Genomic DNA, 23,613 nt, shown 5'->3' with positions numbered 1-23,613 from the left:
AACTATTGGTGTTAAATTGAATGGCAAGTCAAAAAATTGTCTACAATTCTACCGAGGCCCCTAGGACCAAGACATCAGTAAGACACAAAACCTTATGTACTTTTGTTATTAAAGACTTTCAAAATGCCTCTCTGTTCCCTCACTCTAGACAGCTTCCTTTCTAATTATATATCAAATCATTCTATGTAGTTATCACCTCTAATACAGCTAGCAAAACGGGAAGTCAAAACATAGACGTGATCCTTGGACTTATCAGGACAATTAAAGCAATAATTATTGCTTTCAGTGGCTTCAACGAAATTCAAATCCATGACCTCTGTGATACGGGTGCAATGCTCTACCAACTGAGCCACGAAACCACTTGATTGGGAGCAGGTCCATTTGTTAGGCTCAGTTGTTCCCATGAAAGGACTAATGAATGAAAATATATATATATTTGAAGTGCAGGTTATAGACAAAAGGTAGATGTGACCTTTGCACTTATCAGGATAATTTAAGCAAAACATTTTGTTTCTTATAGGAGACATTTTGTTTAAAACAGGAAGTGGTAGAGCTTAGACAGGATGTAAAGTGGCCTTCATCTGCAGTTCACTGCACACCGATACTAGAGGAACGAGCTATTTTAAAGCAGATTCACATACATGTATATCAAAACTGATTTAGAGCTTAACCCATTGTAAAAATTAATCATCTGGTGTTAAGCAGAGTAAAATCTACTACGCCCCACTCCTAGGAGTCGATGGGTAACCCATTCACCCCTAAACCGGCCTTAACCGGCTGTACTTAGTATTTTACCCTGTCTAACGCCAGACGATTTTACTCGTCAATGGGGAACCCCCAGGAGTCATTGGGTTAACCATATTGGGTGACATAGGCTATCTGTAGTGTATAAAGACCTTATTTTCGTATTATCATTATAATCATCATTGTTCTTTCTTATAATTATTGGTATTGTATTATCACTAATTATTATTATTATTATTATTTTTGTTATTATTATTATTATTATTATTAGTAGTATTATTATTAGTATTATTATTATTGAATTCAACATTAGGAGAACACGATGAGCGTTCTTAGTGGATGCAATGAGTGTGAGCTTTAGCAAGTTTCTGTTTTTCATTCTCCTGCTTTTCAGCACCATCTTTAAAGTGGTGCTATGATAAAGAAATAGCCTGTCAGAGACTGAATGTGTACATTGCTCGTGTTGAGTAGAAATAAAATCAAAACTGCTTGACTTTTGTTTCCAAGGGTAGTGGAGAGTTGTTCCAGTGGCGGCGGAGTGTTGATTTAATATGTCTAAGGCAATGTACATGTAGAGCACAATGAGATATTTTGTCAAACAAAATTTTTTATGATCAACATAATCATATATCTATAATTTTTTTGTGTTTAGTGGTTGCGGGGGTGGGGGGGGGGCCTCAATAGTACAATGAGTTTGGAAAAGAACAACCTTTTTCATATGCTACAGCTGTAAGTTATAGAGGAAAAGGTCACCAAGCTAGTCATTTGTTCAACAACAATAGATTTCAGAATTTCAATGCAAAGTAGCCACTTGATAGATTGGATGTAGATTCAGCCTTTGTAAGACAGTTACGATTTTTAACAGATTATTCAATACCCTGTGAAAATCAGGATATTCTTTTGAGTGTTCCACATTTTGGTGATTTTAAATACCCATTATAGCGTATTGTAAACAATGTCACTTTGATGTTATATTAATGAACACCAGTTCAAAGACTAGTGAAAATAGCAACAGTCGAGTTAAACAAAATGAAATGTACAGTGTATTTATTTGACATGCTTGATAAAGATAACACAACGGCTAACAATCATGAATCATTTAAATGTGAAAGTGAGAAAAAGACTCATTGACAGGCAATTTTGATACAATGACAAGATCTAATGCTGGAAAAAAGTTAAAAGATTTCCTTATTGGATGAAAAACGCACAAAAGCATGGTAAACATTGACCCCCTTACCTGTATGGGGAGAAAGAAGAGTGTGCCCCGTGAATTGTCCGATGTGGTTGTTCACCACGATCTGATTCTTGCATGTAAAGAGGTTGATTGCCTTCATGTTTACCTTTGCTCTTTGTTTTCATTTTACCATAGCATGTCATTTGTCGATGAAAAAAAATATCTTTAGTAAGAAAATGTTATCCAAAGAAGTCTAACACCTATCCTTGTTAATAATTTGCAAAATACTGAAAGGAGATGAAGAGAATCATTACAATTTGCAAGCTACCAAGATTGTACTTTTTCCTGTAGAAGCGGTAACATCGACTCTTTTCGAGTCTGTCTAGACAAGTGGTCATCAGTTTTTTTTTTAGCGGTCACAAATAGAAGACCGAAATTTTGATGTCACGAAACCACGATTTCCTTGCGAAACGTTTCTTACAAATGCTGGAACTATCCTCTTGTTTTTCTCAAGTGTCATCGATTTGGCGGCCACCTACAAGTAACCTTGAGTGCGCAAAATAATGGATAAAGACATCTCTAACAGAAGATTGCAAGAGGCCGGGTTTTTTTTTTTGTTCAGGTTTTGTAGACTTCGACAAGAAATGCACGGGTTAAACGCTAGAATCACATCCGTCCTACCATTGAGGTTGACTATTGTGGGCAGTTTACTGTTTCATAAGTAATTCCATCCATTTTGAAAGAAAAATTGCTATATTGTTATTCACTGTTATATCTGATGGTATATTTCTCGTGCTACTCTCATTTTGTCCAGAGAAAGGAATTCTTGCCAATTTTGAACATTTCCAATAGACTTACGTATCACATTCCTGATCTATGCACACACTGAGAAGGTATTTGCTTGCCACCACGGACACTCAACACTTGTTAACTTTTTAGTGACCAAGTGTTAAATCTTAGTTTTCAAGGGCCTTAGTTCTTAGCTCTATTCTTAACCATTGCTAGTTATAATCTCACTGCAGCTTTCACTTTCATTTGCTCATACTCTCTCTTAATGCTCTTTAGTCCACGCCCTCCAAACTTCCATGATAAATAAACCAGAGCTGTGGATCCGAGGGGGTGTTTGCCTCCGTTTTCAACTACAGTTGAACCTGTATAAAATGGCCACCCTCTGGACTTGAGAAACTGGCCGCGTAATACAGGTGCCCGCTTAATACAGGGTCACTAAAAATACTTAATGGGCGTAGTCTAATGTCAGTTTTAATGGCGTGTCATACACTTCATGCAAGGAAACAATAGAACAATCAACACTCTTTCAAGCGATCTACTGGCTTTAAACAAAGTTCAGTTCCAACTTGTAACTTAACGGTATTATAAACGTAACATCGTGTAATCTTCTACGATATACAGTTACTGTACTGTATTTCTATGACTAACAGTTCACAACGAACTATCTGATTCTGTCATTTCATAGTTGTTCAATGTGTATAAATAACGGAAATGTTTCTAATTAGAAGTAGCACAATAGACAACAAAACTTTTCAAGTTAAAGAAGTAGTAAGGTAGGAATTACAAAGTCTTGTATGTCTGGCGCTTCAGCACTTGAAACTTTTGTTTACAGAGCAAGTCATTAACTGTCAACTTTGCGGGCATTGATTTATCATAGCTATTGGAGCGGCTTTAGACATTTCTCGCCTTTTTGACTACGTCTATTTTCATATCTGTGGGAACCATGCATACTTGAGTATATGGTAGCCAAAAGTCGATGAGATTTACGCATTGAAACAAGTGCTGCAAAATAAGGAAGACTCAAATACTGTGGCAGTTGTTCACCCAAAATTTACGGAAATCTAGTGTTACACCGAGAGTTACAAGATCTGGATGTGGCAAAACCGCTTCCAAACCATATTCACACCCTAATTAAATGATGGACTATTATGAAGTGATTGGACATGTACATAAGTTGATGGCATTGTGGCTAACCAAATTTTTGAAATGGCCTACAAACAAAGGGAAAGTTGCAGTAAAAGGGCAAGCGAGTTAATAGAGGTGGAGATTATGGCCTGGCTTGCGAGTATAGGTTTGGAAGGCGATTCATTCTCCATCACATGGCTAAAGAGCAAGCTAATTGAAGAGAAATTTCTAGCTGAAGAGTGAAGCATATTTTCAAAAGGATCATTTTTTTTGCAGTTGTGATTTTGTATTGTACTTAAGCACATTGCGGACATCTGCAAAGCGTTAACGACACGTAAGAGTCGATTGTCAGTTTACAGTAGCTATGCAAATGATATTTCTTTATAGTGATGATGGATTGCATTTAAACACAATAAAACACCACATAAAATGAAATACAGCTTAGTTTTCATTCAGGGGTGGCCTCTTAGTACAGGTAAAAATAACAAAGAAAGACAAACATGGGACTGCCACAGGGTGGCCGCGGCCACTTAATAGAGATGGCCGCCCAATACAGGTAACAAATACAGTGTTTGTATGAGCGAAAAATCGGGACTTTGAAAACTGGTCGCCCTTGTACAGGGCCGTTATATACAGGTTCGACTGTATCACCTTCCTTGCTTCTCTATCTAGCCTTTTAAGCTCCGTTATTGGCCAACATTGGGTGGACATCAGGTAGCTTAGCACTTGTATCACAAACTGATTATTATTATTATTATTATTATGTTAAGGGCGTGGCTCAACAAGGTTGGACCGAAGGAGCTGTGCTGCAGGCTAGGCGCTCGGTCCCTGAATGTATGACCTCAGAGCACAGCACCACAGCCAGATAGAATGGGCTGGAATTGTAGGAATGGAGTAGCCAGATTTCTAGGATAGAAATTTCCAGGTTTAGGTTTTCCAGATTTTCCAGATTTCCAGGAATAGCCAGAATTCTAGGATGGAATAGCCAAATGAAATTCAGAACTGCGAGGATCATACACTTGATTTCATATCTGCAGTTCAATTCATTAATTATTTTCATAATTATATCATTTTGTTCATTGATGCGTTCATCACAGGAACATAAAAAAATTGTACCCACAAATGACTAGCTCCCAACATCAGTGGCTTTATAGCTCAATCGGTTAGAGCGTCGCAGCAGCATCGCAAGGTCACAGGTTCAAATCCCGTTGTAGTCATGAATTTTTCAGGCTTCTATATGCAATTGCTGAATTTGCATTCATAACTGCAAGGATTATACATGTAGCTTCACTTGATTTCAAATCCACAATTCAGTATATGATTCATTTCATGGATCATTTCTTTCATCATCATCATCATCATTATTATTATTGTTATTATTGCTATTATTGCTATGTAACATCACAGGCCTAAAAGGTGCTGCTGGCCTGGTCAATTATTCCCCTTGAGAGTGAGTAGCAACTAGTTCCTAAAGTTCCCAAAGGAGTCCCCTCCTGATTCCCTAAGGGATAAAAGTTAACGTTTCTTAGGAGTCTAGCTGTTCCCAACAGAGAAGTTTTCTGGATCACTTAGAGTCTGATGGTGGTGCCAAGCTTTTCAATGTGTTTGTCAAATTTATCAGATACAGCCCCTCATGCTCTGATCACAACTGGCACTACAGTCACTTTCTTCAGCTTCCACAACTTTCTTATTTCTTCCCTAAGAAGTTGGTACTTCTCTATTTTCTCCAGTTCTTTGTCTTTTACACACGCATCTCCTTTGCTTGCTTTCTAACGAAGAATGTCCAGTCATGGAGCTTCAGCTATCCTGACACACTGTACATTGAAATCCCACAGAACCTTGAAACCTTCGTTTTCTACCACTCTCTCTGGGGTGTGTTTGTACCACATATCGGTCCGCTCAGGTTCTGCCTTTCCACACAGTTGCCAATGCGCATACCATGCAACATTGTCGTGGCACCTCTTATATTCATGTTGTGCCAACTTGCTGCACTCACTTGTTAGATGGTTTACACTTTCTCCTTTCTCTCCACACTATGTTTTTGTCTATGTGGAACTTGATATAATTAGTTCGTAAAGCTTGCTCTTGGACGCTGCAGATCAATGCTACTGTACATCCTTTGAGGTCTCCTTTCTGCGTCCACCGCCATGTTTTATCCCAGTCCACTCCTGTCAAGTCTCTAACATACTGCCCATGCATTTGCTTCCCTTTCCATTTGTTTTCTGTTTCCTGTTTTGCACTCTTCTTATACTCTCTTGGTTCCTTTGCCTCATCTGTCTTCACTGTTCCTCTCTCCCCCACTTTCCTTAACAAAACCTCATTACATCTCCCTAGATACCAACCCAGACTGTTTTCTTCTCCCCGGACCCAAGCTTCACAACTAATAAGTCCTCTACCCCATCTCTTCCTTAGTACATAATTATATCCTTGCAGTGTCACTCCTTGAGTGTTCATGTAGCTCCTTATTCGTTGTCATCACTTTTCTGGTCTTTCTATCCATGCTTTGCAGTTCTTCTTTCGTCCATCCAATCACACCTCCACCATATCGTAGCAAGGATACAATTTATGGCTTTGATTTTGTTTTTACCATTCAATTTGGATTTCATGACTAGTTTCAGTCTTCGCATGTACACGTTTCTAAATATGTCCTTCATTTTTTGTTCCTTCACTTTATCCCCAGGTACTTGTATCCCTCTTCACACACCTCCTTAATTGTCTCGCCATTCACAAGTTGAATACCCTCTGTCTTGCTCAGCTTACAGCTTACCCCTCTTCAGAACCGTCACTCCACAGTTCTTTATACCAAATTCCATTCCTATTTCTTGACTAAAAGCCTGAACTGTGGATACCAGGCTATCTATTTCTTTTTCGTTATTATTATTATTATTATTATTATTATTATTATTATTGTTGTTGTTGTCGTTGTTAAATTTATGAGATTTCATGAGTTGTTGGTCTTTACCAGTTTGTAAAATAATTTTTGTTTGAGTGTAAGTAACATTGGTGTTATAAATGCAGGGGTTTCATTAAGGGCTGTGCACTGAGCAAACTGATGGGTTGTGGACATGACTTTGCCTTGCTGCTTTCAACATCTGACGGGATTGGGTTTTTTTATATACAAAGATTGATTTAAAAAATACAGTTTTGTCCTTTATTTGATCTATCTTCTGTTGTCGAAATTTCACAATTTCATATGCTGCGTTCAATTTCAAAAGCAACATTCAACTCAGAACGAATTGCCCCATAACACATTTTCTTCATGAGTTGAATTGCCTCTAGCAGAGGAAAGGCCAACATGTGAGTGCACTTTTTTGTGTCACATTAATGAATTAATTTTCTTGTGAATATTCGTATCGAATCATTAAATTGTCTAAAAAAGGTGTTATTTTTCTGTGGTTGAAGAACATTGCTGTAGGCTTCAGAATGCAGGAAAACACATCCCAAAATTTTCTGGGGAGCATGCCCCCAGATCTCCCTAAGAGGGATGCTTTGCCTGGGTGTTAAACCCACATGCCCCCCTGCGTCAAACTTAATGAAACCCCTGTAAATGACTGTTTTTGCACATTTTTATTTTATTCTCCCAGGAAGATGTTGGTACGAAAGACTGTACAACATCACAAGAGGATGATGAGAGTGAAGATGAAGGTTTAGAAGAGGTAAATGCACTTGAAAAAGGGTGAAAGCTATTGAAGGTCTGGGTGCATAAGTGGCAAATGTCAAATTTTAGGCTTTTTGTTTTTTCAATTTTTTATTTTTGCTTTCAGGAAATTGGCTGAAGTTTTTGCATCTGGCCTAGAATTAAACTTTTTCAAGAAATAACATGTACAAATAATAATCTGTTTTCTCCCTCCGTCTATAAGCAAAAAGAAGGAACCTTTGTTTTGAAATTTACGAAAGAGGAGGCAGAGTCAATAATGTGTGTGCAATGTGATTTGTGATAACCCTGTTGGTTTGGATCACCTAAGGTAAATCGGGGCTCGAAATTGCGACCAATATGTTCGCCAGTGCGACTAAAACTTCCACCTTGGCGACTAAAAATTCTCCTTTAGTCGCCAAGTTGGCGAGTTCATTTCTGGAAAAAGTGAAAAATAAACAAATAAGCGATTCAGGTTAAGGAACATCTGCAATTGCTTTGATGCGAAAAAATGTGGATCAAATCAAATTACATGTAACATGTCTGTTTTCCTTTAAAAGATGTGGAATTTCAACACAACACCATTACCAGCAGTGTTACTTCTGTGTAAATCACGGGTGCAGCATTTTACAGAAAGACTGCTGGTATTGAAAGAACGTACTTTGTATCCGCCATCTTGATTGCATTTAGCTTGTGTAACCTACAACATGACAGCTACAACAAGTTGTAAAAATAGTGGAGACACTTCACTTTCTAGCGGTGTTATTAATTTCCTCACACTGCAGTTTTATCTGTTGTGTAAACGGCGAAACCGCATTGATTTGAATACAGTTACTATTGTGCCATGAAATTTGCATTCGATTCAAAATGGTGAATTTAGCATGTAGTGCACGGCTTGCTTTTTGTATCTTTGATTTTCTTGCGAAAACGGTTTCGTGTAAACACTTCCAAACCACATCAATTTTAATTTGATGCAGTTTTGAAGTCATGAAACCGTGTCAAAGTGAAACTGTGTTCGTGTAAACGGTGCCTGAGCCATGCCAAGAAGAAGTATTTTGATGTCACTATTAGTCATACCATGTTATAACATTTTTTTTGAAAGGGTCATGAGGATAGTGAAGATTCTGATAACTATGAAATGGAAGAGGATACAGAGTAAGGATCTTAAGATTTAGTTACATATTGGAAGTGCTGGATGCATGATTGATTTTGTTGGTCAAATATGCCGTGTTGAGGAAAACAGGGAGCAAGGGAAAAAATAATTGAAAGGAATTCAACATCTTTTCTTCCTTTGCATTAACTAGTTTGAATTTTAAAAAAATATATGATTGTTTATCATTTGATGGGACTTTACAGTCCATGTTACTCCAGGTCTAAGCATTCCCATCTACTTAAATACATACCGGTACTTGCTCGAAAGCAACATCTCAAGGAAGTGCTTGTCATGAGGGCTATGAGAGGTGCAGAATGCTCCACTGACCACTATTTGGTAAGAGCAGAAGTTTAGCTCTAGTTGCAGGCTCCTAGAAGAAATTCATCTGTAGCCATCCCGAAAAAGCTAGATGGGAAAAAGCAAAAGACCACTAATTTCTGTTATGCCATAAGTTGCTCTCTTCACAAGCCTCTAGAGGAGTTGCGTGCGACACCATTGGAGGATGTGGACTCCTTGTGGAGTGCATTGAAGGACACTTTGCTGAACACTGTGACAGAAGTTCTTGGTCACCCCAATCGAAATACACCAAGCTGGGTTAGTGACAATCACGATGAAATCCAACCCCTTCTTGTGGAAAAGGAGAAGGCACACAGTTGACATCTGAATAATAACTCTGAAAGGAGCAAGCAGCTGCTGGTCAACTCTCCAACATGAAGTTAGGAGAATGAACACTTGGTGGGACAAGAAGGCCATTGAGCTGCAAATGTTTGCAGATGCTGGTACTCCCATGGCTTGCTCTCAGCTCTGAAGTCTGTGTATGGTCTGTGAGCAAATGCTCTCTTCCCTGTGAAATCAGCTGATGGGAGATGCCTCCTAACAGACCTGTCAGATATAACAGACTGATGGAGAGAACACTTTTACAAGCTATTAAAGGGGAACTGAAGGCAAAAAAATAAGTATTTTTTGTTTACACTTTAGACCATGCACAATAATGTTTTCAACTTTTTTCTGGCATATCCGTCGTTTTTCCACCTAAAGCATTGTGGCTCAGAATGGAGGAGTTGGCGGTCATTTTTTGCAGCTTATGACGTATGATATGGGGAAGACATGTGAGAGTGCCCCATGCAGAAGCAGTGTTTTGACTGATGTCTGTCGTGAATATCGAGTCCATGAAGAAATAGCAAAACGAAGAACATATCTACAGCAGCACTTGTTTCTCTTGATTATGAAATCTCTGTTCCCCATATCATATGTCACAGCAGGCTGAAGATTTAGTTTTTTGAGCCTGCACTGAAAAGGCTGAAACGACAGGAAAAGCCTGACTTCAAAGTCATTCTCTCGCAAAAAAAACAGAAAACGAGAAGAAATAATCCCACAAACTTAACTTTACTTATTTAAGCTTTCCTGATTTTGGCCTTCAGTTCTCCTTTAAAGCAAAAGGTTCAGTCATGCCAGAAGAGATGCTACGCACATGCTGGTAGTTAACCCAACAAGGCATGAACTTGATGAACCAATCACTGCCAATGAATTAGGAAAAGGCTCTGTAGCAGACTCGTTCTGGCAAGTCTCCAGGCTTACATGTACTGTAGATGGCATCCCCTCAGTTGTCCTGAAGCTCAGAGGTGAGCAGGTTGTAGACCATCTGGTCCTTAAACAGACTGAAGCCACTGTCAGAAAGTGTCCACCCTGACAGCCAATGTGGTTTCAGGGTTGGAAGGTTAACATCTGATATCACATTTACACTGCATCAACTACAAGAGAAGGCTGTTGAACAGCAACAACCTTTGTACATTGTATTCATCAGTTTCTCAAAAGCTTTCAACACAGTTGACCGAACCACACTGGGGGAAGTACTCAATGTGTACAGTTGCCTTGGCAAGTTTATAAACATGGTCAGACAGTTTTATGACAACATGTCTGCTGTGGTTTCTGTTTGAGGCTGCACTAATGCTCCTTTTTCAGTTTGCCACAGAGTGACACAGGGGTGTGTCTTGGCACTGACTTTGTTTTTCAGTCTACCTCACTGCAGTTCTGGAATATGTGGGTAACAGAACCCCTAAAGGGGCATACATTCGAACCCAATTAAGTGGAGGTCTCTTCAACCTTGCTCAACAATGCTGGTCTGTGCGAGGGAGCTTCTTTATGCAGATGACTCATCACTAGCTAGTAGCTGCAAGCCTGCAGGACATACAGGAGATTACCAATGTGTTTGCTGAAGCTGCAACTTGTTTCGGGCTGCGGATAAATGCTACCAAAACTAAGCAACCTGCCATAGAGGTGTACTGTGAGGCACTGAAGACTGCTGCAACGTTCACCTATCTGTGCAGCACTGTCAATAACAAGAACTCGTCCGATGCTGAGATCGACTGGAGAATTCATGTAGCTTGTAAGGCCTTTGGGTCTTTCCAGCAGTGTCTCTGGTGACGTCAGGACATCAAACTATGTATGATGATTAAGGTCTACAACTCTGCAGTGGTGCCAATGCTTTTATACTGCACGGAAGCTATGATCTTGTACTGAAGACATATCAAGCGGCTGACCGGAGTGCAACTCCGCCACAATCGCCACATCCTGAACATCAAGTGGCAAGACAGAATTCCTGATGTGACTGTCCTGGAATAACTGTAGAATCCTTGATTACCACAGCTCAGCTTCAATGTCTGGACATGTTTTTCATATGTCTGGTAACCGCCTCCCTATGCAAGTTATCTACAGGAAATGGAAGCGTGGCAGCCAGAAACTACACTTCTATACAGGCTCAGTGTGCTCAGATTGACACTGATACCTGGGAACGGCAAGCCTCATCCAGAACAACATGGTGTGGTGTGCTACACTAAGACCAAAAGAGTTGAGGAGGAGCGGGCAGTTGACTATTTGTCAGCTCATGATCGGTGCCACTCCATTCCTAGCAACAGTGACTTCATCTGTAGCAAATGCAAATGGCCACGAATATCCAGAGCTTCTCTTGCAGCTCACCTAAGAGCATGCAAGAACAAATGTACATTACATACTCTCTCACCTCTCTTGTCTTAATCAAAATCGATGGACTGCCGATATAATTATATTTACTGTGAGATCTTTCTGAACTATTGATCAAATAAATTGTTTGTTTATCCATGGTACTCCTTAAGAGTGCTCAGGAGCTCGTTTAGCATGTGTCCGTGCATTCAGGGTCGAATTTGGTTTTTCTGGAGGGGGGAACCAACAACAAACTCAAACCACATGTGACATTGGGACCGGGAATCGAACCCTGGCCACATTGGCGAGAGGCAAGTGCTCCCACCACTGTACCACCCCTGAGGCTGGAGTTGACCTCCCTGCTTAAGACATTTCTTTTACATGAGAAAAGCAGTGATGTTTCTATCAACACAAGCTCAACTCTAGCCTCACTTTCATTCATAGGCCAGGTAACTACGGACACAACTGTAAAAATGGTTTATTGGTTACTCCTTTTTTCAAAAGAACCCATGAGACACTGTAGCTGTTTGTTCATTTTATTAAACAGGCAGGACTCTAATAAAGAAGTGCAGGAAATTGGTGCGGCAAACTATGCAGTGTTGGAGCGGATAAGAGTTAATAGGAGGGAAGACCATCTTAAGGTTTTTATCAGTAGTGAAGTCACTGTTCATGCACATGTCCTTTTTCTGTGGACCAAATTCTTGGAAAGTCTCAAAAAAGTTAACAGCAGAATTATTTTTGAGGGAGGGGGGATTACATTATTTTTCAAACGTTGGTCATGTAGCGCTTATATTTGAACAGACACTAATCAGTCAAGTCTATTTTTGAGGGAGTTTGAATATGCACATGTATCTAACCAGGCCAGACAAGACAAGGATGGATGTTTTTAAGAGTTTCAGACCAAAAATTTAAATGTTAGGAAGTGTTTAGACTCATTGTAAATTCTAAGCTGACCTTAACTTTGGCTGCATTAAAAACTTGAGGTGTTTCAGATAATATTATTTCTTCTGGCTTAATTGACTACTGCCCCATAGGCTTTGTAGTGCCATTGGAACAAACAATTACAACTTAATATTTAATTAACAATAAACTCTGGCACCCAAACTACTTGCCATTTTGTTTCCACAGTTACTGTGACGACGTCCCAGTCGTCATTTAGCATTTTTGCTGTCTTGGCTTTATTGCAGGGCACAGTCTGTGGGTCAGTGCAAGCAACAGATAGATTAATGAAGGAACTCAGAGATGTGTACAGGTCGGAGAGCTTCAAAAGAGGTATTAAAATAAATAATGTATCTCAAAATAATGATTATTATTTCGGTTAATTCTAGAATCTTTTTATTATATGTAAACCCTTTCTTTATCTTACTTAAGAATATGATGATTATCATGTTTCTACTATTAAAGGGGCTAGGTCACGCTATTTTAGGTAATTTTGTTTAATTTTGTTAATTATGACCTCTAAACGTCAAATTAGGAGAGCAAGAGTCTTTCATTTGCAATATCAACATAACAACTGAGAATGATTTTCCAGCTGTGTAAATGACATTTTGACATAGACTGATATAAATTTGAAAAAAGGTGGGCCGACGTTTTTCAAATTTACCCAAATTCAATCCATTTCAATCCTCTCCAGTTTTGTCCATCCATGTCCCTTCTTGGCTTCCCTGTGTTTTGTTAGAGTTCTTCTATAGTTTTGAACAGTTATTTTGATATTTTAGTTAATTCTATGACCATTCGATCAGTGCTGAAATTGCCTAAAATTGCGTGACCTAACCCCTTTAAATATAATGAACAAGAGTTTGAGCTACCATAACATTAGAAGGGCTGTTTCATCATCAGAGATCTTTTTGCCCAATCATGGCCAGCTTTTGAGCGGGACGTACATGCATGTTTATCATGACTTTTACATGTCCAATGACCTGTCAAAAAATTGTAGGTAAATTTTATTAAAATGCCTTACAGTGCATTTCACAAAACTTTGGATGGGTGGTTTGAGAAGTTCACTTTGCATTTCACTTAGAGTGCCCCTAACCCCAAAATATTTTTTTCGCTACATGAATCTTTGCACCTCTTCGAAATGCATTACGGCCTTTTTTTCCTTTTTCTAACTAATCCTGCCTTTTTATAGGCTTCAAAACTTGCGAAAAACTAAGCATCTTTTGTTCACGACCGAGTCAGAAGGGGAGTGGGTCTATCCCTGATTTGACGTCACAAACTGATTTACATTGCATTAACTCTTTGTAAACATGCATCCAAAGTAGATTGTGACATCAAATCAGGAAAAAATGCACTCCCCTTCTAACTCGGTCGTGAACAAAAGATGCTTGGTTTTTCGCAAGTTTTGAAGCCTATAAAAAGGCAGCATTTGTTAGAAAAAGGAAAAAAATGGCCGCAATTCGTTTCGAACTGGTGCAAACATTCAGTTTAGCGAAAAAAATATTCAGTGTGTACTGACAATGTGAACATTTATATTACCAAGCCCAGCATTTACAGCAGGGAAATCCTCAACAAACTGGTAGAGAATAATGTTTGATTGCCTGAAAATGTCCCATTGCGTGCACTTATCAATCGCAGCTTAACACAAGATCTTGGTCATTCTTTCAAGAAAGTTAGTGTTATTCCACAGGAATAATTGACTCTTGAAAACGAAAATAGACTTATCCAGTATTTAGCAGCTTGTGCAGCAACTGATCCAGGGGCAATGTATTTTTTTTGTTCGATGGTGAGGACTATTGTGGGACTAACCAATCACACTACCCAATCTCAACAAGCTTTGCCACATTCCCACAAAGTTAGGTGCAAAATTCTCATGTTCATTTAAAAAGTTTGCCATTTGCTTGACAGTTATGCAATGAAATTCTTAAGTTCAAAGCAAACTTTAAGAATTTAAAACGAACTTTGCAAACCGCCTGTCCAAAGTTTTGTGAAACTCAATGTAACCTTTGGACAAGACAATAGACATGCATCACATCTTTTCAAATACCACTTATTGTTCTCATCTGGCCACACGATAACTAATTTTATCCATGACAAACATGATGGGTACAATGGAGCCCTTTGATTATTATTCCAGGAACATATTCGGTGTGTCTTAACAATGATAATCTATATGACTGGACAATTAAAGTTATCAGGTATGTACACTTCCAGATAAATTGATTTCAAAAGTAATTTTTTCTTGTAGCAATTATGAGCCCAACAAAATTGACTGAGTGGCTTCACAGCTATTAAAGTTGGTAGAGCATTGCACTGGCATCACAGAGCTCATGGTTTCAAATGGCATTGAAGCCACCTGTCTATAAGAGACATTTGCTTAAATTGTCCTCTTCAGAGAAGTGTGATGATCGCTTCTATCTTTTGTTAGTAATTATCTCACAGTGTACATAGCAAATGACTTTCAACAGTTATATTGAATTTGACTGCTGACTTTGCTACATGTATCTTTAGAGTGGATCCAGATAGTACATTACACAAAGATCTAATGCAGCTCAAAGGGCAAGAAGGCACAGATCACGTTTTATTAAACATGACATTTACAGTGAGTGAAATATATAATGTAAATTTATATGTAAGGCAGTGCTGGAAATAATTTTTCTTTATTCAGAGGACATATGTCCTTTCAAATCTTCCTTTTGGTCGGACATTTGACAAATTGGACTGGACATAATTTATTGACTGACAACACCTTGAAGAAGAGAACTCAAGATGTGCTGGTGTCATGTTTGGTCATCGTGTCTGATCATAATGTGAAATTGGCCGGACATTTCCAAAATTTGGTCGGACAATGTCCGATGACCGACTGTTATTTCCAGCCCTGTAGGGTACTTGAAGTTCAAGAATATATGAAAATTTCAGCCTCACAGCCTTTCTTTTTACAATGCTCTATGTATTACTGTCATTGGCTCAAGAAAAGTGATTTTCTGTCCAGTTATATAGAAAAGGTTCAGAAGAAATGAATTAAAAAATCAGAAAAATCCAGGAGGAAAATCTGGGTCAACTAAATTTTTGTAAAGTATCATTTCTGGCAGCTGAAAGCATAAAGCATAAATAAACAAATACTTTAACCCATTGACTCCCAGGGACTCCCCACTGTCGGTGACTGATTGGCCGGTTTCGGCTGGTTTGGACGTCAGTGGGTTAATTGGTATAAGCCATTTTATTATATCAGTTTTTTGTTACTTGGTGTGTGGGGTGTAAAAATTGGACATGCTGCTCAAGAACCAATGATTTCCCTTTCCTGTGTACCAGTGCAGATACACTGTATTAACCCATTCATTCCACAGGCATCCCAGGAAACCCCCAGTTGACGACTAAAATCGTTGGGCATTAGACAGAGTAAAATCTGTTAACTCTCACTGCCAGGATCCAGTGGGTTATAAGAAATGTCAGGAGCTTATTTCATTAATATCCTTTTTTTTGTTTGCGGTTATTTCTTTTACAGGAAAAATTTCCATTTGATCCTCCATTTGTCAGGGTTATTTATCCTGTCTTAACAGCAGGGTAAGTTATTACACCTGTAGGTAAATCCAGACAGAACTTGTCCGTTGCTCTCTTGAATGCTATTGTTTGCAATATTCCAAAAGGAGCCGCAAAGGTGATACAAGTAATGATTTTTTTATTTGTAACATTTTTTACAGTGATGGCAGGCCATTTTTAATACCCCGCTATTTATATTCTGACCAACATGTACATTGTGTATGATTATTTCACTTGTTTACATGTATCTCATTCTCATGGTGTAAAGTTTTCTTTCAAAGTGAACATTAAAAGTTTAAAATATCTTAAGCTCAAGCCTATGCTTTAAATATGTGGGCATAAATCTAGACAACACTTTGAAGCTTTCAGAGGGGCTTTATGACCTATTCTCTACATGTATATTGTACATCTCTTACGACCACTCAGATTGAACGATGAATGACCTTGGTATTATATGAAAGCTTGTTTTTGGTAAGCTAATACGATAAGTGGTGATTCTGATGTTTTTTTGTAGTTTGACTTGAATGCCATCCATAATATTTACTTTGAAGTTACTCTTTTTCCTCTCCTTAGTTATGTGTTAAGTGGAGGAGCTCTGTGTATGGAACTGCTTACTCCTCAGGTACAGTCACCCCTTTTTTGTCAGTGTTCTTCCTTATATCTGTCTTCTGTGCCCTTTAAGTAATTTTACATTTTAAGACAGTTAATCTGATCTAATAAGGCATGTACTGGAGATGTCATGTGGGAATTCCTTGAATTCCATTGGCAATATTTCTAATGGTGAACTAAATGGGTTTTTTAGCAAATTGTGAATAAAGAGTTCTTTTATATATACATGTTACAGTATGAACAGTAAGATAGTAAGATAAGAAAACTCCCAAGTATTGACAATTTAATACTAAGGTCTGGCTTGGATGTAGTATTTTTCCTATTGAGAACCTTAATGTCAAACAAGGAGCAAGTCAGGTGCATTTGTACAGAAAAAAAAATTGATACCAAATTGAATCTAAAACTCTCAACTATCTATGAAATTTTTTTTTCTTGAAATGGGGCACTTTGCAGCACCATTAGGACATGCCAAATATGGATGCAACAGTTATTATTTTTTCAAACCACCCAATAAGAGTCATAAAGGTAATAAACTCCTATCAGGTTCTTTGTTATTGAACTATGGAGTTGTTTCCTGTAATGCCCATCTCTTTGATTATTGCTGTGTCTATTTTCACACTGTCAGTAACTTCTGTTAATGGTGACATTCATTTTTAAGGTGATGTAAATATGATGATGTAGATATTGTAAATGGAGTGCAGGGCTGGTGTAGCGGTGGGAGCACTCTCCTCCCATAATTGTGGCCTGTTTTCAATTTCCAGATTCAGCGTCATATGTGGGTTAATTCTGTTGGTTTTGTACTCTGCTCTGAGAGGTACTCCATTTTTCCCCCTCCCAAAAAACCAACATGTGATTTAACTTGCAGTAATTTGCATTAACTTGGAAATTTCAGTTTACGGTGTCCCCAATTAGTTTTCCAGCACTTAAAGACTATACTTAAATGAAGTTCCTTTCCTTTTTCTTTCCTCTTTAGGGATGGAGCAGTGCCTATACAGTGGAGGCAGTTATCATGCAAATAGCTGCTACGTTGGTCAAAGGAAAGGCAAGAATTAACTTCCAAGACAACAAAAAGGTATGAATATACCCCGGTAGTCAAGATGGTTTAAATTGTATTCTGTTTCAGAATGTTTTTTTGGCTATATTCAAACCTGCCAACCACAACAAAAAACCCTTTTTTGGGTAGGTTGTGCATGTAAGGTACATTCACTTGTGAACATTTTCCTTCCTTTCCTTCTTCCATCCATTTGCAAATTTTGAAATTCCAATGAAATATGTCATATTACCAAAATGTTTCTCCTTTTTTAACCAGATCGTTTACTAATTGAAAGCAAAAGAAAATTTCAATTTTCACAATGTACGTGAAAATAAAATTAGGGAGCATTCACAAAAACATGTTGGGGGGGAGGGGGCTGATAAGAAATTATCTACCATCTAAAAAATTTGGAAGACCCCTAGTTGCTGCATTAAACATTTTCAGGGACCCCTTTTAGTATCCATAAAATTTGAGACACCCCCAACCTACCTCATGGCCACAAACCAATGCACGATTCAGAAGTCAGAAGAACGAGCGAAACAAATAAAGGCACAAAGAGCATAACGATCTGCTAAGAAACTCAGAGAAAAGGTAAGGCAAACAAAGCCTTTAGAAAGCCGGTAACACAACCTAACAGGACAAAAAGATCCTGCAGGCCGGGTCAAAGCTTTAAAAGCAGAATCATTCGTTTCTACCAACAAGCCTATCGGTCAAAACTAGAATGAAACTGATGCAAAAGTGTGAGGCCAAAGGGTCACATTCACATTACTGCAGGGACACGGTTTTCGCCGGTTTTGTAAAGTAGCACACATATTTCTGAATAATAATAATAATAATATTTCTTATATAGCGCCTATCCAGAGGTGATCTAAGCGCTTTACAAGTCATGAAAAATTAAAAATTAAAAATTAATTCATAAACGAAAAAGAGTTATACAAAAATTTCCTTGAATAAATAAGTTTTAAGTCGTGTTTTGAAAGTCTGGAGATTATCAGAGTTTTTTATTTGTTCTGGGAGATCGTTCCAAAGTTGTGGCGAGGCGACAGCGAAAGCTCTAGATCCATAAGACTTCAAATTATAGCTGGTAGGGTTAAGACGGAGCGATGTAGATGAGCGGAGGGTTCTTGAAGGACGGTAGAGACTTATCAGTTCTTGTATGTACGAGGGAGACAAATCATGCAAAGCCTTGAAAGTGAGAATTAGAATCTTAAACTTTATGCGTTCATTAATTGGTAACCAGTGTAGATCTTTCAAGATGGGAGTAATGTGGTTGAATTTCGAGAAAAAAGTTATTAAGCGCGCGGCGGCGTTTTGTCTATACCGTAGTTTTAACAGCATATTTCGGAAGATTGTACAGAAGGGAGTTGCAGTGGTCAAGTTTGGATGAGATAAAGGCATGCACAAGTGTTTTGGCAGTTTCCGTTGATATAAATTTTCTGATACGTGATAGATTACGAAGGTGATAGAATGCAGATTTACATACAGTATTAATATGAGGCAGCGTTGACATGGTACTGTCAAAAGTGACACCAATATTCCTGGCAGTTTGAGAAGGCTGGACGGTGTCTTGACCAAAGCAGATTGATGGCAAGCAGTGCTGTAGTCTAAATTTTGAGTGAATAAAGAGGAACTCAGTTTTTTCTTTATTCAATTTTAGTTTGTTGATACTCATCCATTTGTCCAAATCAGTCAGGCATAACTCGATACGTTCAACAGCCTCAGTCAGTTCCAGGTCATTATTTGTTGAAAAGGAAATGTAAAGTTGCGTATCGTCAGCATAGAGGTGAAATTGGAAGTTATGGTGTCGAAATAAGTCAGTTAATGGGGCAGTATACAATAAATAGAGGATAGGTCCAAGCACAGAGCCTTGGGGTACTCCACAACTGAGGTTATGAGGTTGTGATTTATTCCCATTAATCAGAACAGATTGAGTGCGACCAGTAAGGTAAGATTGAAACCAGTTGAGAGCAGTTCCGCTGATTCCAAATTTAGAGTTTAATCTATTAAGCAGGATTTCATGGGCGACGGTGTCGAAGGCAGCAGACAGATCAAGAAGAAGAAGTATAACGCACTGACGATTATCAATAGCACGCATGATATCATTATGGACACGTACAAGAGCAGTTTCACAGCTATGAAAAGGCTTGTAGGCCGTCTGTAGTGGCTCGTGAAGGTGGTTACTTAGCAAGTACTCATGTAAGCGCACAGCCACGACTTTTTCAATGATTTTCGAGACTACTGTAAGGTTTGAGATCGGTCTGTAATTTTTAAAGATTTCGTGATCTAAAGAAGGTTTCTTGAGTAGAGATGTAGGGAAAGCAGTTTTAAGAGAAGGAGGCAGATAACCAGATTCCAGAGATAAGTTAACGATCTTACAAAGTGTCGGTAGAAACATTTCAAAGTATTCTTTCATCAGTGCGGAAGGAAGTGGGTCTAAGATGCATGATTTTAAGACGATCTTATGAGCAATCTTAGACAATTCATCAGTAGATGTAGGTGAAAAATTAATTAGTTGGCTTTGTAGTGAAGGTGAGTCAAAGGTGCAGAAGAGATCAGGAGTCAAGTGAACTTTAATTTGATTTTGGATTTCAATAATTTTAGTTTCGAAGAATTCAGCGAAATTGTTTGCTGAACACACTGAACACACTTAACACACTCGACATGACATTTTTGGGGCTGCAAGACGCCTTGCAAGCCCTGAAGGTGTGAGCTGCAGTACTGCTCAGAAATATGTTAACCAGAAAACACACACGAAAGGCGGATATGTATAAGCGTATGTGCATATAACCATATGCATATTCGCGTATAAATATACACGTATATGCGTATACTGATATACACGTCTGACTCATTAGCTAGCTTATTGTTTTGCTTTTTTTGGCCAGTAATATATTATTGTTCTAAAGAATAGCTTGACAGCACTGAAATAGTTCATGACTACGAACTACATGATGAACACCCACTTCCACAAACAGTTGTCATGTTTGGAATACACTTGTCTGAAATTAAAATCCTCCGTGTCAGGCTTTAATCAATACTCTCGTCGCTGTCGGAAATTGAAATAAAATTATTTGTCCTTGTCAGAATTTCAGTTCATCGCATTTTCTTTTTCAATATACTAACATACGGGGCAACTGTATTTTACTTGGTGTGATCACTTCACTTAAGAAAAGTCATATAACGGAAATTGAAATAAAATTATTTGTCCTTGTCGGAATTTCAGTTCATCACATTTTCTTTTTCAATGTACTAACATACAGGGCAAGTGTATTTTACTTGGTGTGATCACTTCACTTAAGAAAAGTCATATAACGGCACGTGATGTGGAAATGCCTGCAGCTCCGAAGTTGATGGCCGTTCCACAGTTAAAACGGGTTTTGCGTATCAAGCATGTAACAGGCAACTAGCCATTCGTGTGGAGTGCAATTTGAGGCAATAAATCACAACAAAGAACTAAAATTTTGTCTTTCCTTGATTCATTCGTCCTTGCTATGACTGCTATGTGATGTACAACAATAAAATATTTCTACTGTCCGCAAATCTTAAAATGAAGACTATAACTATGTGTACACTAGAGCAAAAGTTTCTGGATTTGTGACAAGTCCAGAACGTTTAAGTACCGGATTCGTTTTTGTGTTTTTCATTGTGTAAACAGGTTATCACACAAATCCAGATTGTCTAAGCCCACCTGTGATCCTTCTGGATTGCGTTTGCAAAAAATGGCCACTGAGCTACCAGGATATACGAGGTTCTTATAATTTTTCATGAGATCTTTGATTTTGCTGGTGATTCTCTCACGATTAAAGAGACTATTGCTGTGTGGGAATTCTTCGTACTGACATATAAATTTACTTCATAAGTCCTCATATTTTCTCTTCACGGACTCTCACTCGTGGCCTTCAAAATCTTGATTGTGATGAGTAAGATCGAACCACTCCAAGTAAGAGTTCCACTTCAATATCAGTCTAGCTCAACGTGCCTGTATTCTCTGATTTTGGCTTTGGATGCCATTTTGAGTAATGAAACAGCTCTTAGCAAGTGGACTCCTCGAGTCAGTACGTCAGTCAGTACCACCATTGTCCAGAGCTACTACCGGTATTAACCAAAAACAAGTAACAGAAAAAATAGGTTCTATCCAGGTAAAAAAGTCCGCTGGTCCAGACAACGTTAACCCAAAGCTACTAAAGCTCGCTGGGAATGTGATAGTACCATCATTAAGGACGGTGCCTACTATTGTTATTGTGCATACGTTCTGCGCATCTCCAGATACGGATTTTCTATCGGAAGTGCTTACTAATGCGGGGATATTTTTGCGCTGTTTAAATTTATGCAGAGAAAGCAGAACTTAGCATGTGCTCTTGGTATCCAAAAAGAAAATTGGGGGTAACCATGCATTTTTCAGAGATAATTAAAGTATTAATTTGGAAAGGAACGCCATACATTGCTTTGTATTTTAAAGCTTTTTGCTAATATTGTTGATTAATTATCTTTGAAAAATGCGTGGCTACTCCCAATTTTCTTTTTGGATTTTAATAACACTTGTTGAGATCTGCTTTTCCCGCATATTCAGTAAACCATGCAAAAATACCTTTGAATTAGTAGGCACCGTCCTTAACACGCTTGTATCAACACAGCCTCAAAGACGAAACTGTATTCTCTCAGGGGAAATGCGCACGGGTTACTCCAATTCACAAGGGCGACGATGAGACTGATCCAGCTAACTACACACCAATATCATTACTTAGCGTACCGAGCAAGATTCTCGAATCTGTAGTAAACGACGCCTTAGTGACACTTGTGTTTGCCTCTAACGATCTCGCCTCTGACAGACAGTGGGCATTTAGAAAAGGCTTCTCTACTGAACTAATTCTAACTCAATTAACAGAACTGTGGAGAAAAGAGGTGGATTTTAAAAAGGCTTTTGACTGTGTCCAGCACGAACAGCTGTGGACAAAGTTACAGAGAAACTTTGGGATTTTAGGTCCATTGTACAACTGGCTGAAAAGCTACCTTAGTAATTGACTTCAGTACACTGTCGTAAATGGCATTAAATCTAAAATGCAATCAGTTTCAGTTGGAATCCCTCAGGGCTCGGTCCTATTAGCACTGTATATCAACGACTTACCATCTTCGGTCCCTTCAGGTGAAACCAACCAATACACCAACTAAACAAAGTACTGAAGGAGCTTTACTCCTGGTGTCTTAATAACAGGCTCACACCACACCCCAAAAAGAGCAAGGTTATGCTATTATCTAAAACCAATACTGTGGGGCCAACCCCACTCGTTACAATCGGGGGCTGCCTTTTCAAACTGGTAAGCAAATCGAGGCTACTCTGTGTAACTGTGGACGATAGGCTAACATGGTCACCACACCTATCTGAAGTGAAAAAGAACTTTGCCAATAAACTCAATCTATTAAGAAAATCGAAGTTTCTACCTAAGAGCATTTTAGAACAATTCTACTTTAGTGTTATTTTGCCTTCAATCACCTATGGCCTTGTGATATGGGCAAACGGCAGCAACTCTGAGCTATTTAGGTCAATCGATAAACTCCACGGCCGAGCCGCGAAGTTAATCTATAACTTAGGGAATGACACTTCTTATGAAGACGCACTTAAGATAGCCAAATGGCATTCGTTAGCTTACATTTACAACATCAAACTGTTCAAGCTTATGCATAATGCTTACAATGACAGACTACCTGTACCATTAAGTGATAACATTGTTACTGTGAGAAATACCGAGTACTTGTTAAGAAGATCAGAAAACATTGCTATTCCTAGGTTTCAATCTTGATACTTAGAACAGTCTGTTAGTTACAGGGGCGCCATCCTCTGGAATGCAATTGCATCCAGGTATCCAAACTTAACCCGTGCTGAACGTTGGACTCTAGACTCTAAACTCTAGACTGAGTAG

General features: G+C 38.6%; 1 protein-coding gene across 1 annotated transcript in view; it reads left to right on the top strand.

The window, feature by feature from the left end:
- LOC137992592 (ubiquitin-conjugating enzyme E2 Q1-like) overlaps positions 1-23,613 on the top strand; it is a 32,454-nt gene that overhangs the window by 1,244 nt on the left and 7,597 nt on the right. Inside the window, exons 4-12 of the mRNA XM_068838004.1 lie at positions 7,417-7,488; positions 8,569-8,621; positions 12,125-12,218; positions 12,765-12,849; positions 14,651-14,711; positions 15,025-15,115; positions 16,019-16,077; positions 16,627-16,675; positions 17,636-17,734. Coding sequence (XP_068694105.1) covers positions 7,417-7,488; positions 8,569-8,621; positions 12,125-12,218; positions 12,765-12,849; positions 14,651-14,711; positions 15,025-15,115; positions 16,019-16,077; positions 16,627-16,675; positions 17,636-17,734 — 663 coding nt within the window. The remainder of the gene's footprint in view (positions 1-7,416; positions 7,489-8,568; positions 8,622-12,124; positions 12,219-12,764; positions 12,850-14,650; positions 14,712-15,024; positions 15,116-16,018; positions 16,078-16,626; positions 16,676-17,635; positions 17,735-23,613) is intronic.

Source organism: Montipora foliosa, chromosome 2 (assembly GCF_036669935.1).
Source record: "Montipora foliosa isolate CH-2021 chromosome 2, ASM3666993v2, whole genome shotgun sequence".
Taxonomy (NCBI): domain Eukaryota; kingdom Metazoa; phylum Cnidaria; class Anthozoa; order Scleractinia; family Acroporidae; genus Montipora; species Montipora foliosa.
This window is presented reverse-complemented; position numbering and strand designations above follow the sequence as displayed.